The following is a 16,619-nucleotide window of genomic DNA, read 5'->3' on the forward strand; positions in this document are numbered from 1 at the left end:
GGATATTTGGTATGCAGGCAGGGATCAAACCAGCAACAATTCTGATTACCTTCTGATTAGTAGATATCCTGGTCTACCTCCTGAGCTACAGTCACCCTGTGTTCGACAAACTGGTGGTTAAATGCAGTCACTCTGTCGTTAACTCACGTGCAAATCAGTGCTGTCGCTAAGCCCTTTATGCAAAACATGTTCAAATTCAAGTTAAGCCAGTGACTGAGCCAGTGTTAAAGGAAAGCCCGAATGATGTCTTCGTTTTATTGATTTTACTGTTAAGTACTGACCAGTCGTAATATTTCTCTTATCCAAAATGGGTGAAACCTTTTTTTTCCCTCCAGAATTCAAACAAAAGCTTGAGGTCATTTTCAGGTGTAATCATGTCCTAAAATTTATTAGCATTAGTCCCAAATTGGCTTCCATGGTGTCAGAATTCATTTTTTGAGCAATAGTTCTCCAGTCTTTCTGAAGGTTGTTCTCAGGTTTTTCTTTGAACACTGAACATCAGTGGGAACAGGTCTTCTGGAATAATGAATCCAAATTTTACATTTTTGAAGTAGGACAGAGGTACAGCAGTGAGTGTTTGCAGCCATTTTAAAAACATGCGGAGGCTCTGCCGTGGCTTGTGGCTGCATTTCAGGCTGTAGCATTGGGAGTGGGAGAAAAACCCATTCGATTTTGATGCACCATGGAACACAATCTAGGAAAAATCTGAACAGTAACAGATTAATTTTTCATCATGACAATGATCCCACACACACCACCAATGCAGTAAAGGGATACCTGGATAGAAAAAACACACAATGAAACACTATCAGTCATCGACTGGCCTCGCCAGAGTCTAAATCTAAACATTAGAAACATTAGTAGGGGCAATCATGGCTCAAGAGTTGGGCATTCGTCTTGTAATCGGAAGGTTGCCGGTTTGAGCCCTGGCTCCGACAGTCTCGGTCGTTGTGTCCTTGGGCAAGACATTTCACCCGTTGCCTACTGGTGGTGGTGAGAGGGCCCGGTGGTGCCAGTTTCCGGCAGCCTTGCCTCTGTCAGTGCGCCCCAGGGCGGCTGTCATCACCAGTGTGTGAATGTGTGTGTGGAGAGAAGAGCTGCCCCAGCTGTGTTTCCCTCCTGTTACCCATTCCCTGATTGCTCCCTCTGTGTATTTAAGCCCTGTGTTTCTCTGTGTCAGTGTTGTGATCTACCCTCATATATGCTGTGTGGTCTGGCTGCCTGCTTGCTTATGTAAGTTTATTTGGATTTTTGTTACGTTTTGCCATCCAGCATTAAAAGCTGAGTTTTGAAATACACTTTTGCCTACCGTGAGTCTGCACTTTGGGTCCACTACTCCTGCCTGCACACAGCTGTTCATGACAATTTGTATTTTCTGTTGTACAGTTCATTTGCTGTTATGGATAAAAAGTGTCTTTTTTTTTTTGTTTCAAAATAGCTGATAACTATTCGCTGATAGCTGCCAGCATCTGCAAACAAATATAATTCTATAAAGTGGTTCTATATAGTGTGTAACTGTTAATATAGAGCGTTATTAAATTTATTGCTAATGCAATCATATGGCACACTGGCTTCTGAGGAAATTTTAGATGGCACTCATCAGAAAGGTTGCCTACCCCTGGTCTAGACTTTCACGCTTTACCTTATACACTGTATTTCCATTTATGTTTGCACGTTTTAACTGATCACTGCACCCATTTCCCAATTTTCCAGGACAATACAACGAAAAAGAAAAAAGGCTCACCCTACTTATCAAAATACAAAGTCATGCCATTGGCTAATGATCAAGTGGACTGGCCCATACAATCTGAGCGCTTAAAGAGCTTTCTACTACAATCTTCCTGCCATCCACATTCATACAATGCTTTCATTCTATGTCTTATAAGCACTTCATCCAAGAAGGACACACTTGCACTCTGATGGACACATAGGGGCAACTTCACTTTGAAACACGCTGGAAGATCCAGACACTGACCGTGGGTTAACAGTAGGTCAACCAACCACTGTACCTTCTGATCAACAGCCACTTCTGCCCTTACCTGAAAGTCTAGGCTGTGATTATGTATACAGGGAAAAAATAATAATTAACTTGCTTATCTGGCTCTGCATTTTTATGCCAAATCCACCAGAGTTGTTGCCTGTTTATACACACAACAGTCAAGAAACCATGTTTAACACCAAAACAGCTTCAGAATTGACTCTCTCTGTTTTGTCCTTCACCAGTTAACAAAATACTCAACTTTACCTGATAAATACTAGCAATGTGGTTCTGGGCAATGTAAACATCTATTTCTGCTGGTCACTGTTGGAGCAAGCAGTAAGGCTGAACCAAAACAAGCTGAAAAAATGCTAAAATACAGCCCCCCTTACATTCTATACAGAGATACAGTTGACATGTGCGTTTTATACCACAGTTAGTCAGAAAAGCAGTAAATATGTAAACAAAGCTTATCTGATTTACTAGTGAGACACAGCACAGAAATGAGTTGGGTAGGTGGATGATTGTGTATAGTGTAAAGCGCTTTGGGGTCCTTAGGACCAAGTAAAGCGTTATACAAATACAGACCATTTACCATTATTGAAGTAGTGTGGGAATATCTTGACAGAGAATGGAACAAAAGGAAGCCAACATCCAAAACAGGCTCTGGAATGACCTCCAAGAACCCAGAAAAAATATTTTACTTAACTACTAAGAGATTAAAAGACAGCTTGCCTACAACAGTCTAGACTAAGCACCCTAAGAAGGGCTAACTGATGGCACGACCATAGCTGGACTGGCCATCGGGCATACTCGGGCATGCTCGGTGGGCCGATGATTTTTTTTTCTTTTGTAAGGGTATAAAAAATGAAAGGTGGTGGATTGGCCAGATACTGGCCGGTGTGTAAAAATAACTCAGTTGTTTGGTGGTGGCTATGGCGGAGCTTCCACAGGGAAAAGGGAGGCAGGAGGAGCAGAGACCCAAGGCAGCACCGGTCCGAGTGTCAGGTGAACTGAACTTCAGGTAAGAAGTTATGACCTGCAGTCTATCTGGGTCAGATATAAATCAAGTTTAGGTGTAGTTTATTTTCGTTGTGCTGACTTTTTACAGTCAGTTACAATAACTCGTACTGCGTACTAGCTAGCATGACAGAGTTTTCATCAGCATTGTTGTAGCGAACTTTATTTTATTCATAAGGTTAGTTAGTAGAGTCGCCAACCCGCATTCGTCCCGCATTCAGAGAAAAATATTACGAGTTTCGTATTGAGCTGAAAAGGAACAGTTTGTCCCGTACTTCAGCTAGAATGGAAAAAGACACAAAGCTAGAGTTATTCTGTCGTTACGCTGCACAGCTGCCTCTTCTCTCCCCTCTCTCTCCTGTTGCTACTTCAATCATGAAACTGATCAATGATCAGCTGATTGGCTTTTCTCTCTTCTTTGTTTATCGCCCACTTTGCGCCAGAAAGAGGAAACCGCCGAATGTTGCGCTAAACAACAGCAGCACGTTTAAGCTTGATCAGCTGTTGTTAGAATTTATTTAATATTAATTTCTAGTATCAGCTGATGTTTGCTGGAGCCACAGCTGTAAAAGCTGCTGGTCATGATATCGGTTTGGTTATCTGGTGAGAGGGAAACATGAAGATGAAACCCGGAGATGTCCTTACTGAATCATCAGAGCTGAACAGGTGATGGAGAAACAGGTTTACCTTTTAGGTGACATGAATGAGTTGAATGGAAGTTATGAACTGTTTCTGAGAGACAAATAACACCAAGTAGCTGACAGCTGGTAACTGTGCAGGGGTCTAGCAAAGTGTTGCCAGGGGGCCAGGTAGGGCATTAACAGGGAAAGGGGGGCACAAAGAAATACTTTCTTATTTTCATTTAAAATGTCTGGCTGTTATTAAATAATTATCTGAAGCTTACAACCAAAGTTTTTATCTGACGTAAAATGAATAGAAATCATACATATACCAACAAGACTGTACATCACTGTCACAATCGCGTTTGTTTTCATCCAAAGGCTTTATGGCTTTAATACCTGGTGGGCCGGTCTGTAGTCAAAATGCCCGGGCCAATTTTTTGTCCCAGTCCAGCCCTGGGCACGACACGCAGTGAATTAATCTGAGAAGGCGCATTAAAAAATAAATGGCCAGGCCAGCGGTGCACATCGCAAAATAGCTCGCATAGACACATTAGTTGTGCCGCTTCTTAATGACGGTATCTTAACCAACAACCCCAACTACCAGATTCAACTTGTAATTGGCTAAAAATAACTTAGCCTACTGGTGAGAGGGATGTTGTTAGCTTTCCATATTTCGACACTTCAAAAGCTTCAGGAGCTGTCCGCTCAGCGCAGCATCAGCACCACGGAAATACACGGATACATCCGTAGACTCGAGACAGAATTCACACTGCGTTTTTGGGGCTTTCAGGTGTATGGACCAATGTTTTATTTTCTGATCAAACCAGAAATCTTTAATGAGCAGCTGGATTTGTCTCGCATTAACTGGCTGAGTTAATGCCAGTTAATGCAACATCGAAGCAGCTGGAATCCATAGCTGTGCGTGTTCATGCAGCTTGCATTTTCACCTGCTGTACATCACTACCTGACAAGTTTAACTGTCTTCAGAACATTGCAGAGGCCTTATTGACAGTATTTGGCTCTACATATCTGTGTGAGCAGATTTTCTCTCACATGACTGTCCTCAGGTAGCTGTCTGAATGCTGGACACTCGGAGACCTGTGTATCTGAGTGGGAGACCAGAGATCACATTAACATGTGTATCCCTGTATTAACAAACATGCCATATTGGCCCAGTTTATTTTACTTATCATTGTTGTGAGGAGACCATAAATAGCATTTGTGTTAGGATGCCTGGGTCGTTGACCCAGAGGTTTGAGTTTATTATATTATTTATCTTTTCTAGTCTTTGGTTTCTTTGTTAGAGTTCTTTCTTATGGTTTATGTCTCTGTGTAATCCTTAGTTGCTGTCTCCCCTGTCTGTGATATCCCCATGTCCAGTCAGTGTCTGTCTGCCCTGGTCCCACGTCTCTGTTCCCTCTGTTGTAGTGTCTGCCTGTGAGTCTGTGTCTCTAAGTTCAGTCTGTGTTATGTTTCCTGTTTTATTTTGAAGGTCCATGTCTTATGTTAATATATCTGGTTTCGCTTCCCCTTGTCTCGTTAGGCCTGATTTGCCCCAGCTGTGTTTCCCTCCTGTTACCCATTCCCTGATTGCTCCCTCTGTGTATTTAAGCCCTGTGTTTCTCTGTGTCAGTGTTGTGATCTACCCTCATATATGCTGTGTGGTCTGGCTGCCTGCTTGCTTATGTAAGTTCATTTGGACTTTTGTTACGTTTTGCCATCCAGCATTAAAAGCTGAGTTTTGAAATACACTTTTGCCTGCCGTGAGTCTGCACTTTGGGTCCACTACTCCTGCCTGCACACAGCGACACCTGACACTTTCCAGCCTTGTAATACCTGCAAGTCTCTTTTAGGCAGCTAAATAAAATCCAGGATGCTATGCCTGAAAAGGTGGGTACAGCTTTATTGCTCACCTATAGAACTTTCTTTCCCAATTTTCCAGGACAATACAAAGAAAAAGAAAAAAGGCTCACCCTACTTATCAAAATACAAAGTCATGCCATTGGCTAATGATCAAGTGGACTGGCCCATACAATCTGAGCGCTTAAAGAGCTTTCTACTACAATCTTCCTGCCATCCACATTCATACAATGCTTTCATTCTATGTCTTATAAGCACTTCATCCAAGAAGGACACACTCGCACTCTGATGGACACATAGGGGCAACTTCACTTTGAAACACGCTGGAAGATCCAGACACTGACCGTGGGTTAACAGTAGGTCAACCAACCACTGTACCTTCTGATCAACAGCCGCTTCTGCCCTTACCTGAAAGTCTAGGCTGTGATTATGTATACAGGGAAAAAATAATAATTAACTTGCTTATCTGGCTCTGCATTTTTATGCCAAATCCACCAGAGTTGTTGCCTGTTTATACACACAACAGTCAAGAAACCATGTTTAACACCAAAACAGCTTCAGAATTGACTCTCTCTGTTTTGTCCTTCACCAGTTAACAAAATACCCAACTTTACCTGATAAATACTAGCAATGTGGTTCTGGGCAATGTAAACATCTATTTCTGCTGGTCACTGTTGGAGCAAGCAGTAAGGCTGAACCAAAACAAGCTGAAAAAATGCTAAAATACAGCCCCCCTTACATTCTATACAGAGATACAGTTGACATGTGCGTTTTATACCACAGTTAGTCAGAAAAGCAGTAAATATGTAAACAAAGCTTATCTGATTTACTAGTGAGACACAGCACAGAAATGAGTTGTCTCTCTTCAGTTGTGTTGACAAAACAAACTGACTTTTTTGCCAGAGGCTGCCCTCGCGGGGAAACTGAAAAAGCAGCCTTACCTGTCACAGAGGTGGTTCACTGCACCGTATGAGTCGCAGGAACAGGGCTGGCAGCCACTGGTGCCATTTGTGAAGTAATCCTCCTCGCAGTCCTCACACTGCAGACCAGTGTAGCCCTTCACACACGAACACTGACCGGTGCTCTTGTCACAGTCGTCGGGATGTGAAATCCCCTCAAAGTCACTGCTGCAGTTACAAAGGATCTCTGAGTGAGTGGTGGCTGGGGTGTGACAAAAAAACAGGAAAGACAAAAAAAATGTAAATAACGCATGAAGGACAACAGTAGTGAAAGCAGGTCAGTACTGACCACACTACACAATGATGAACATTGTTTATTTCACAAATATTATTTCACAACAAAACATTTCAAATGCAACAAGCAGTGACTTGTGTAATGTGCAAAACAGGGATTTTAAAACCTTTTTGTTGTGACCCTTAAAGATGAAAATGCATATGTTTCCTTCAAAGTCATAAACCATTCAACTTTTCATCTCTAATTTTTTTTTTTTTTACCCTGGTTTCACCCTGCTTGTTCAACACTTTCTCCTTTTCACTCCCTGTTTGTTTAGGTCTAGCAACAAACTACTTTGTTGGGATTAGGTAAAAAAAACAAAAAACATTGCGGTTTGGGTTAAAATACATCCTTTCACAATGTTAACCATATCTTACACAGCAAACCTCTCCCATCGGCAACAAGTGTCTTTGCCATTTCCTTGGATACCACAGTTATGTGTCCCACAACTGTGACAACCGCTAGCAGATCTATACAGTCCCGATCAAAAGCTTAAAGCGCTTGAAAAATGGCAACAACAAAAAAAATATCATATTTTGTACGGTTGGATCTTAACGAGGTTCTAACAAGCTTGGAACCAAGCTTTAACATGGAACAAGGAGAAATGGGAGTGAGACAAAACATTTGTTTGAGCATGCAATTTATTAAAAATAACACTTACAGTGAAACTTTTTGCATTTGGAGGTCTCTAAAGTTACACCACACCCTCTCCATGACCCTAGATAGGTCACCAGTGACTTGAGCCCTACCCCACGAAGAACCTAAAACAAACTCTGAGTGTAAAAGTAAACTCTGAGTTGATTAACTCTAATCTGTAACTGAGTTCCCTGTTCCAGACCAGCTGATCAGAGCAAGTTCAGTCATTTCAGAGCATGTTCATGCGCACATTCAGCTGCACATGCATGAATGTGGAAAGGACAATCTGCATTTGTAATCCGGTGGCCTGAGAGAAATGAACACATGTCAGTACTGACTATGATATTTACCTGAAATCACAGCAAGGAAGAGGAGTAATTATAATCATCTTGAGATACTATGTCATCTTCATAATAAGTATGAATGTTTAATTTAAAAAAAAAAAAAAAAAATAGATACAAAAAAATAAATGTCTGCTGGCATCTTTTACCCAACTTGAAGTGTCATTAGATGAAGCTGGAACCCTAATTTAGGTTTGATTTGTGAATCTAATTATTCAAACTGTAGGAGTCAGAAACGGAGGATTAAAATATGAAGAAACAGATCACAGTTTACTGATAGACCTGCTGTTAATTACCCAGATAGCAAAAGATCATTTTGTTTTTTCAATATTTATTCAGTAAAAATTGAATCTACTGGAGTACTATAACAACCTCACTTTTTTTAAAAATACAATTTTTTTTATTTTTTATTTTCCCCACTACTGAATAAAAACCCCTTAATGAGATTTACAGAAAAACTCAGCTTTTATGTTCCCTTGTTAACCTGATCTAACAGCAGCTTCCCTTACAAATGATGGCTCTCTTACAGTCATAACAGAGATGAGATGCTGTACGTTACTTTCCGTGGAGCTTGCATTGAATAAAGACTTGGAAAAGTACTATTAGTAAAGCTAAACATGATTTTACTTCAATACTTCAATACAGTCTTGGGGGATCAGCCATTTTAAATAAGGAGCACAGATTGTGCCAGGGAGTAAGCCATTATGAATGGATCTAATCAGAGGAGCTAAGAAATGATGAGAACCAAAGATCCGGGCCTGACTCAGTCAGAATCCGTGATCCATATCCATTTTGGATGTCAATGTGAGGACGCCACTTGCACTTGGCCTAACCCATGCAAGTGTTTGTAAAAACCCACTGAGACATGTTCAGACTGAATTTCAGACCATGTACCTTTCAAAATGTTGTTTGACATCATTTCATGACTGAATGTCAATCTGTGAACAAATTTTTAACGCGGAATGTCAGATCGGACTTCAAAAACTCATTTAGTTGTATTATAGAGCCTTATCTCAAAGATCCCAGCTGTGACAGGCATTTTTTATGACTATTACCATTTACTATATGACAAGTTATTCATCATTGATCAGTCTTCTCTGTCTAAAGACCCTTTTCTTTAAATAGTGATTGCTACAGTAAGGCTCAATAGATGTTTGCAGTGGACAAAAACAGGCTGTCACTCTGATAGCTCCATTACTGCCTACAGAGTCAGAGTTAGCAGGATGGAGACTAAAATTTATTTAATATTCCGAGTAGATAATAACTCTGTCCTTATATACTGACAACTGAGTGAATGTCATAGCACTCATGTTAATTAAAAAAGCACACTAACATCTAAGTGTTTGTAAAATGAATTATGCTTTTACAGCAACTTTATGAATGAGGAAATGTGGCATCACACAGGTGGATCAGGTGCAGCAAGAGGGGAAGAGTGAGGAAGAAATTGAGACTTTGAAGTTTACAGAGTCTGTTACCATGGTGACTGATTCAGTTTTTCCTGGAACAGAAAACCCAGAATTTCACTCATCTCAGTTCAAACATTTGACCTAATGTTTTAAGCCTTTTTATAGCTGATCATGCTGTCACTGTCATTGCAGCATTCCACAGCTAATGGAATCGGCGTGATGCACTGTGTTTGTAAAGAGCGAAGTCTTTATGCTAGCATTTGTCATAAACCAGTTTAGCCCAACATTACACAGACACCTGCCTTACACATTTACTGAATCTGGAAACTTTGGAACTGGTAGTGGAAGAGAAATTTAATTTGAAAATGGACCAAATGTGAGCATGCCCAGAAATGAAGACACTAGGTGCTGCCCTGGCTTCCACCATCGTTCACTTTAAGCTGCACAATCGAACCACAGTCCACTAATATCATCTGTGTCTAGGAGCTGCCCACTGTGTTGTGCTAAAGAAGTGCACAAAGTTACACTTTGCTCATCCAGATTTTTCAAATGAAACCTTGTCTTTCTTTGGCTGGTTTCTGTTTTGTTGAAAGCACAATTCACTTATGCTTCAAAAAAACAAAAAACAAGATTCCCATCTCATGGAGACTCTAGACAGTCTAGAGATAAGTGTGCAACTGTGCTGCATATGGAGGATGTAATGACAGACATGTGGATGAATCCACAGAGTGCCAATCTATTATTCATCTGATCTCAGGCTAGGTGTGGCAACTGAAGGCTCGACTGTGTGTCTCCATTCTGTGCTCAGCAGTGAGACAAAGAAAACAGACAAATAAGAGAGCAGAACAGCATGTTTTTATATGTGGTGTGCACACAATATCTCAACTAACATTAAGAGAGGAAAGGACAGCTAAATTTTAATGCATTCCCGCTCAGGCGTCCTACTCAGATTATACTCGTCTGCCACTGCTGCTTGGAGTTTTATGTAACTAATAAAGGCCTGTGGTTACGCAAGCTTGTTGAATATACAGTCTGGGCCTTTGCTACAGCAATGTCCGCATAGGAACTGTCAGTTCTGATCACGCCTGAAAATGTGTGCGATCCAGTGAATGCATCACCCCTAACACACGCACAAAGTTCATTCTTAAAACCCAGCTTCCGCTAGGTGTGAGATGATTCTGTGAGGCCGCGGCAGCAAGTTTGATTTAGATTGCACTGGAACTGCGTGCAGCGAGGAAGAGAAGGTGAGGAGGAACCGAAGCAAGAGTTCATCTTTCTCCTATTTAACTTGCTGTAAAGGGTTGTGACAGCATGGCTGCTGGTATTCAGGAACAGACAGTGGCAGACTGCTCGCCATGAAAAATGAAAAAGAAAAACAAAACAACTGCCTCCTGTCCTGCCTAATTTAGAGCTTGCTATGGTGAAAACAATCATTGTGCTTTGAGATTTGTTTGGAGAGTCAAAACGCATTATCTTCCATGAAGCACTGGGAGACTTTGCAAAGTAAAGCTGTGGAAAAACACCACATGGTATTGGTCTATGGGGCCTCTGCCCTGGAAGAGAATCTACTGAGGTAGCCGAGCGAGGCGTTATCCCGAATGATGTGATGATGTCGTGTGAGTGGCCTTCACGCTACAAGAATAGAGAGTTTGGGGGGTTTTGAAGTTACAAATCTAAACAAGGCCAGCTGAAGTTTCCATTTATGACCTGACACGTGGCCATGTGTTTCATTTTGACCTCACGGTTCACGTAACAAAGTGGATCAAATGACTTAAAAGGAGAAATGACTAAATGCCTCACTAACATGAAAAAGGATCCAGGAAGCAGTTTGGTAAATATGCTGCATTTTGACTGAACACTTCCTGCACTCTGGTAGAGTATATTTGCATGAATCGCAGTTCAAAAATCTTTATTTATCTGCTCGCGTGCAGAACCTGTTTTTCCTCTTTGGGCTAACTTTTTTTTCTTATTGGCTGTCAATTATGAACAGAAGGTCTGAACAGCAGGTGGGTGGGGCTTCTGTGATCCCAGCCAAAGTTCAACATTTTAACTTTGTTGCTCACTCATTTATTTCTAGCTCCACACTTCAATCCTTGAACTCTACTAGAGCAAGAAAACCATTCTTAGTTAACATATACTAGGCCCTGGCTCACCTCCTCAGTTCGCCTTTTGACAGAGACAAAGCTGTTTGTTTCATTCTGCTTTACTAGCGACTGTCTGTTCACTTTTGTGCTCATAGCGAGAGCTGACCATATTAGGGATATTACCTCTATATAACCAAGAGCACAAAAAACAGCCTGAAACTCAGTGTTTAGAGCTGTAGCCTGAGCTTTTAGCTGATAGGGATTACTTGTAGGTACATTAACCTCATTATTTGAACAATCATTCCTTTTTAATGTGAGCATCCACCATTGTGACAGTGTGCATATGACAGAAAATAAGGTAAACCAATTCAAAAGCTTATTTTGTCCAACCAGAATGCTTATGGCCCAAACAGACTTACATATTTATTACTTACATATTATGAAAAGAAAAATAAACTCGAAAACTGTTTTTTTGATAACGTTTAATCAGTATCAATAGAATTTTTTCTTGTTTATGTGCCATGTTATAGACTTATAGATACTCACAGCTAACTATAACAGTAAAACTACTTACATGTGAAATGGATAATGCTGATGTGGATGTTACTTTGTAAAGGGCCACTCGCGTAAACACTGTTGCAGACCAAGCAGACCCCCATGCCTCCACCCCCTGTTGAAAAAGCACTTCCTGATGGTGGCAGCCTCTTGGCTTGACGAACAAGACAAAGACTCCAGGGTGTTTATGTGGCCTCTAAGCTCCCACAGGATCCCCTGCTAACATGCAGGTACCTGACAACACAGATGAACACCTTGAGGGATTCCATTTCCATAACATAACAGGTCAGAGCTGGGGAATATTGTGCTTGTGTTCATTTCTGGAATACAGTTGTGATCCAGCACCAAGAAATAACCTCTGAGCATCCACCAGGTCAACGGTGATCCACTTGGCAGCAGAGTTAGTTTGTATTTTAGATATATGCCACTTTCAGAAACTAAAACATGTTGCCTCTCAAATTAGGCCTCTTATGTATATTTTAGCATAACGCTACTTCTGTTATAAGGTTAAGCCAAAATCAAACTCGAAACAGTCAAAATGGAAGATGTTCTTTAACAATGTTCCACTGAACATTTGTGCATCTTTAATGGCCCATCTACCAGGAGTTCAACCAGAACCCAAGCTTTACTTCTTTCCTCCCAAACCAGTCAAATCTGGAGATTTCTCAATAGCCATTTATGGCTGCAGTACACCACAACCAGCTTTCTTAATCCGCCACCATCACTAGGATTAATGCTGACAGTCAGGTAGGACACAGTGAGGAGAACAAAGGGGTCACTGTAAAAAAAACATGACTAGATTGGACCCCCTGGTGTGGGGAAGCCAATATCATTCAAATACAGTAGCCTGAATTTTACACTTAGGTTCAGGAGGTGTGCAACTGTGTGTGTACGTGTTGGTGTGTGTAGTGCTCTATAAAGCTACAAGCAGAACACAGTGTGGCCCGGGGAGATAGGGGATGAAGCTTTTACAGACAAAAAGGGAATAGACAGTGTTGAACAAGAACACATAAAAACCATTTTTATGTGGTTACAACAGGATAAGGGCAAAAGAAAGCCAAAGCACGAAGACACACCATCTGCTGAAGGTGAATTTTGGACATTTGTGCGGTATTTGTGGCAGACTGGAGAACAACACCATGGATGCTGAGATGTGTGTGAGGTGTGAGAGGAGGAGGAGGAGGGGGCAGACTCCCCCACTGTCATTGCTCATTCATGGCTTGGCCTGCCTAGCCATTTTGCTTGGATGGCCTTGTTCTAAATATGCCAAGCAAACAACAATGGAGAAGATGAAGCAGCTATATGAGCAGCGTATTCCCTGTCAGCTGCAAACATGGCTGCTCTGACTATACAGAATCAAGGCTTGGATGAATTCTCTGTGAATTGGAGAAACTGAGTGAACAACAACAGGATTACACACCCCCTCAAGCCCCCCACACCCAACCCCAACAACGTAATATATGTCACACTCGTCCTAAAATAATAATAATTAAAAAATGAAACCCTATGTTAGAACGGAGCTGTGCAGGGGAAGCATCTAGGCTCTTGCTTATTTTCAAAGGGGCACACTATGCACTCTGAGGCGTCTGCCCATTGTTGCAATCTGGTTAATTCGGTGGATGCGTCAAACCCACGGAGCCACCATCCGAGCCTACTGATGTGACTGCGCAACACAAACGTTAAATCTGCAAAGGTTCCTGCTTCACAGGACTCACCCTGGCTGCTCTCCACTGAGGTAACAGATGTGTCGATATTATCCGCAGCCCAGGCATCGTTGGCCGTGCGCTGGGAAACCATGGACACCAAGGTCTGCAGCATTTTCTCCGGAGTGAAGAGGGATGTTCGCGCGTCGGCGGACCGCTTGCGCACGCCGGTTAGCCTGGAAAACGGTGTTGTTTGTTCTTTAGTGTATGGGATTATTCCAACATCAGGGGCGTGAATTGTGCTGGTGGGGGTGGGTGTCGGGTCCGTGGTTGGCGTTTTGGAGATGGCCGTGGTGGTGGTGGAAGGATCGGCTGAAACAATAGTCGGCAACGGTGCGAGTCCGGCTGAAGGCGAGAGAGTGAACCAGCTCTCTGGTAAACTGCGAAGCATGTCGTTGCGGAAGGTATCCCAGGCATCGGAGGCTGAGCCGCTTTTCCCGGAGATAGACGACGCATCGTAGGTACTGATGCGGGGCGCAGCTTCAGAAAACCCACTATATACATACAAAATAAATAGTAAAAGCAGAGATATGTACATCATTAAGGACGTTAACGTCATGTTCAGCCTCAGCTCTCCATGTAAGCCCCAGTAATGGTCTTCCTCAGACCGTTCCCTGAATGGACGTGTACTCCAGCATTGATGTCTCCCGGCGGCGTACACTGCTGTTTGTTGCCCTATGAACCACCGTCAACACTTCACCTGCGCTGCAACCTAGCGCGAGCCGTTCCTCAGATCGACGTACCAGTGAGCCAATGGGAGCCCAGGAAAAATGCCCACGGGGCACTCGATCGCTCGTTGATTGGATAGTCCCTTTTTCACGCCGCAGACAATAAGTTGTAAATTATCAAGTGTCTCAGCCTCCCCGAAAATTATAACCGGTTTCCATTCATGAATTTTTTGTATTGATAGGGTACTTTGTAAAAATAATGTGGCAAATATAAGTTTATTATTTTTTGTCCCATTTTACACCTCAGTATGCGCCCGCTTAGGTATGGAAATTTCCAATAATTGCTGGCCTAAAGGTCCAATTATTGCCTTGCTCTTAATAACACCACACGCATTAACTGTCATAAAATTTACTAGCATCATTAAAAAATTTCCTGGAGCTACTCTTCCTGAAACGCAATCTACAGCTTAATAAAAAGCTCTGTGTGAAATAAAGGTGACTTGGGCATAAGTTTGAGTGGATCAAAACGAACACGTTTTTGCTAAACCCTGGTTGTGAAACCGCATAATCCATATTCCATGTCCTCACCAGTGACATGGTGGCATATTTGGGCCAAGCATCAAACAGGAAGCTGACCATGGAAAGCGCAGGCTGCAAAAGATCACGGGTTAAACAGCGGGCAAGCTTAATGTACTACATGTACAACAACTAAAGCAGTAATACCATTTTTCCGTTTTTAGTTTTCTCATTTACCCAAAATGGGACAGCAAGGCTATGAGCGAATGGGACCGTGCTAAGGCTTTGCTAATAAAAACGTGTGAGTCCATCAAACATTTAAACGCAGCGTAACCATCACCTAGTCATGGTTAAAAAAAACCCACAATGAAAGCTGTACAAGCCTTCTACCAAGAAGATGGTTTGTCAGGTCTTCAGTGTTGTTATCCAGCAGATGTGATGTGGGGAGAGCTATAGTCAGAGCATGCTGCTCCTTTAAATGTGTTTTTATATTGCATAATAATCAAAATGAGTCCGGTTTTAATATTGTATTGTTTTAAAAAATTTATAAAAACAAATAATTATCTTTACATACCTGTTTTTCTTCATCGTGTTTTCAGCAATACCTATCTTGCATGTGGTGAAATTGTCTAGAACACACTGACAGGTTTAATGTTGCATTAAAATACTCACCCGTAAGAATTATAGGACACTTGTTATTATAAAACAACAACAAATATGTAAATTAATTATATTCAAGCAACACATTTCCATTTTTGTTCCACTAACAAAGACCAGACCACTTAGAAGATGTTTGGTTTATTAAAAATATAAAAGAGTAAAGCTGGAAAAACTCAGGGTGCAGAGTGTCCTCCTGTGAATCCTATGGTTCCTGTGCTGAGAGAGAGTTACAAGAAAGAAAAAGAAACACAGTTCTGGGATGGAGGTAAATGCATTAGGAAATGAGGTGCCGTTTTCCTTTGAGCTGAGGGTGGCCCCCGCAAACCTCTCTGCAGGATACCCAGCTACTTTAGTTCAATTTTATATAAATAAAATAGAAATGAATTCCACCAGGAATGGAATTATTGTGACACTACAAAAAAGCAAAGCTTTATATTTTATAGATTGTTATTTATGAGTCAATTTATTCATTTTACAATCAGTTTTCATTCCTAATTTTTCTAAGGAAACAACAAAAATGTGCCTTCAAAAGTAGAATGAAAAAAATTCTGCAGCATAATTGATTACTAATTGATTTAGTAATTGATTATTAAATCAGTAATAACATGCACTGCCTTAACCACCCAAATATTCCCTAAAAATATGGACATCGTGCCACTTCAAACATACAGTTAATATCTGCAGTATTACACATATGCGTCACATGTTGATTTTATAGCAAGCAAGTTTTTAAAATAAAAAAAGTTAAGAAAACCCTTTATTCGTGATGTTTTCTCATATTTGTTAGCTGTTCACAGTGCCCGGTACTGGTTAGAAGAATTCTCCAAAAGTTGATTCTGTTCATTTGAACGTAACGTTTTCAGTGGGAGAAACGTTTCGTCACTTATCCAAGTGACTTCTTCAGTCACAGCCGACTACATGTTTCCCCAATCTTAAAAACAGTACATTTGCATAATGACTGAAACCAGCCCACTGAAGGAACAATGGACTGGTTTCCTTCAGTGAGGAAACCTGCAGTCAGCTGAGACTGAAGAAGTTACTTGGATGAGTGACGAAACGTTTCTCCCACTGAAAACGCTACGTCCAAATGAACAGAATCAACTTTTGGAGATTTACTTACCTGGATGATTGAGAATGCATCAAGACATTAGAAGAATTCAAATGTTCAATTACTGTATATGCTGTAGATCTGTTTGCAAAAGTAGTTTTTCCACACTTGACACTTGTTAAGTAATTTGTTGATGATACTAACGCTCTCCTTTGCAGCGCTCCTCTCCTCGCTGCTCCAGATTTCATGTGCCATCTTAAACTCGAGGTGGATGCCAGTGCTGTGTGG

General features: G+C 41.4%; 1 protein-coding gene across 1 annotated transcript in view; it reads right to left on the reverse strand.

Annotated features, from left to right (window-relative positions):
* LOC146620887 (multiple epidermal growth factor-like domains protein 9) overlaps positions 1-14,039 on the reverse strand; it is a 40,479-nt gene extending 26,440 nt beyond the window's left edge. The window contains exons 1-2 of the mRNA XM_085367119.1: positions 13,452-14,039; positions 6,423-6,642 (exon numbers count right to left, since the gene is read on the reverse strand). Of these exons, the coding sequence (XP_085223245.1) occupies positions 6,423-6,642; positions 13,452-13,998 (767 nt within the window). The 5' untranslated portion in view covers positions 13,999-14,039. The remainder of the gene's footprint in view (positions 1-6,422; positions 6,643-13,451) is intronic.
* Between the last annotated feature and the right edge of the window lie 2,580 nt (positions 14,040-16,619).

This window comes from Diplotaxodon limnothrissa, linkage group LG12 (genome assembly GCF_057381915.1).
Source record: "Diplotaxodon limnothrissa isolate DT_005_m linkage group LG12, D_limnothrissa_male_GT1.1, whole genome shotgun sequence".
NCBI classification, from domain to species: domain Eukaryota; kingdom Metazoa; phylum Chordata; class Actinopteri; order Cichliformes; family Cichlidae; genus Diplotaxodon; species Diplotaxodon limnothrissa.